This window comes from Lottia gigantea (assembly GCF_000327385.1).
Source record: "Lottia gigantea unplaced genomic scaffold LOTGIsca_2417, whole genome shotgun sequence".
Lineage (NCBI taxonomy): Eukaryota > Metazoa > Mollusca > Gastropoda > Lottiidae > Lottia > Lottia gigantea.
This window is the reverse complement of record NW_008708711.1, coordinates 1173-3201: the sequence shown is the minus strand read 5'-3', so window position 1 is coordinate 3201 and position 2029 is coordinate 1173. Positions and strand designations below refer to the sequence as shown.

The window sequence follows — 2029 nt, the reverse complement described above, 5'->3', positions numbered from 1 at the left end:
GAATCAAATAGTTTGCTTAAATTTGACATTAAAAAATAAGGAAACCTATCTGAAGCTGGAAACAACATTGACTTATTTATAAATTGAGAAAAAGTCGTTATCTTAAAACGCGTTGTACAAAAACCACTCACGAATTCCTCGAGATGATGTGGTCTAAGATAATGAATTCAGCAGAGTGTTATTTTCTAATGTCATTCAGCCCCTTTTATCTTTACCTGGTGATTGGGGAATTTTGAGCTTCTGTTTGACTAAATGATAACCTTTTACTTATACCAATATAGTATACCAAATAAAAATATTAAAACAGAACTTGAATCATGTTGTTATTCGAGTTGTATTGAGCACTATTTTAACAGTAGTATTTCTATATCACTCTACAATTGTTGTATTGAGTACTATTTTAAAAGTGGTATTTCTATATCGCTCTACAATTGATGTATTGAGCACTATTTTAACAGTGGTATTTCTATATCACTCTACAATTGATGTATTGAGCACTATTTTAACAGTGGTATTTCTATATCACTCTACAATTGATGTATTGAGCACTATTTTAACAGTGGTATTTCTATATCACTCTACAATTGATGTATTGAGTACTATTTTAACAGTAGTATTTCTATATCGCTCTACAATTGATGTATTGAGTACTATTTTAACAGTAGTATTTCTATATCGCTCTACAATTGATGTATAGAGTACTATTTTAACAGTAGTATTTCTATATCGCTCTACAATTGATGTATAGAGTACTATTTTAACAGTAGTATTTCTATATCGCTCTACAATTGATGTATAGAGTACTATTTTAACAGTAGTATTTCTATATCGCTCTGCAATTGAGGTATTGAGTACTATTTTAACAGTAGTATTTCTATATCGCTCTACAATTGATGTATTGAACACTATTTTAACAGTAGTATTTCTATATCACTCTACAATTGATGTATTGAGTACTATTTTAACAGTAGTATTTCTATATCGCTCTACAATTGATGTATAGAGTACTATTTTAACAGTAGTATTTCTATATCGCTCTACAATTGATGTATAGAGTACTATTTTAACAGTAGTATTTCTATATCACTCTACAATTGATGTATTGAGTACTATTTTAACAGTAGTATTTCTATATCGCTCTACAATTGATGTGTTGAGTACTATTTTAACAGTGGTATTTCTATATAGCCCTTCAATTGATGTATTGAGCACTATTTTAACAGTGGTATTTCTATATCACTCTACAATTGATGTATTGAGCACTATTTTAACAGTGGTATTTCTATATAGCCCTTCAATTGATGTATTGAGCACTATTTTAACAGTGGTATTTCTATATCGCTCTACAATTGATGTATTGAGTACTATTTTAACAGTGGTATTTCTATATCACTCTACAATTGATGTATTGAACACTATTTTAACAGTAGTATTTCTATATCGCTCTACAATTGATGTATTGAGTACTATTTTAACAGTAGTATTTCTATATCGCTCTACAATTGATGTATTGAGCACTATTTTAACAGTAGTATTTCTATATCGCTCTACAATTGATGTATTGAGTACTATTTTAACAGTGGTATTTCTATATCACTCTACAATTGATGTACTGAGCACCTACAGTGGTATTTCTATATCACTCTACAATTGATGTATTGAGTACTATTTTAACAGTAGTATTTCTATATCACTCTACAATTGATGTATTGAGCACTATTTTAACAGTTGTATTTCTATATCGCTCTACAGTTGATGTATTGAGTACTATTTTAACAGTGGTATTTCTATATCACTCTACAATTGATCTATTGAGCACTATTTTAACAGTGGTATTTCTATATCACTCTATAATTGATGTATTGAGCACTATTTTAACAGTAGTATTTCTATATCACTCTACAATTGATGTATTAGGCACTATTTTAACAGTGGTATTTCTATATCGCTCTATAATTGATGTATTGAACACTATTTTAACAGTGGTATTTCTATATCGCTCTATAATTGATGTATTGAGCACTATTTT

General features: G+C 28.8%; 1 protein-coding gene across 1 annotated transcript; it reads right to left on the bottom strand.

The window, feature by feature from the left end:
* Positions 1-573: 573 nt before the first annotated feature.
* On the bottom strand, positions 574-930 carry LOTGIDRAFT_147406 (hypothetical protein; the record flags this gene model as incomplete). Its single annotated transcript, XM_009055458.1, has 1 exon — positions 574-930. A coding segment is annotated over one exon (357 nt), but the record flags the coding sequence as incomplete, so codon positions are not given.
* Positions 931-2029: the final 1099 nt, after the last annotated feature.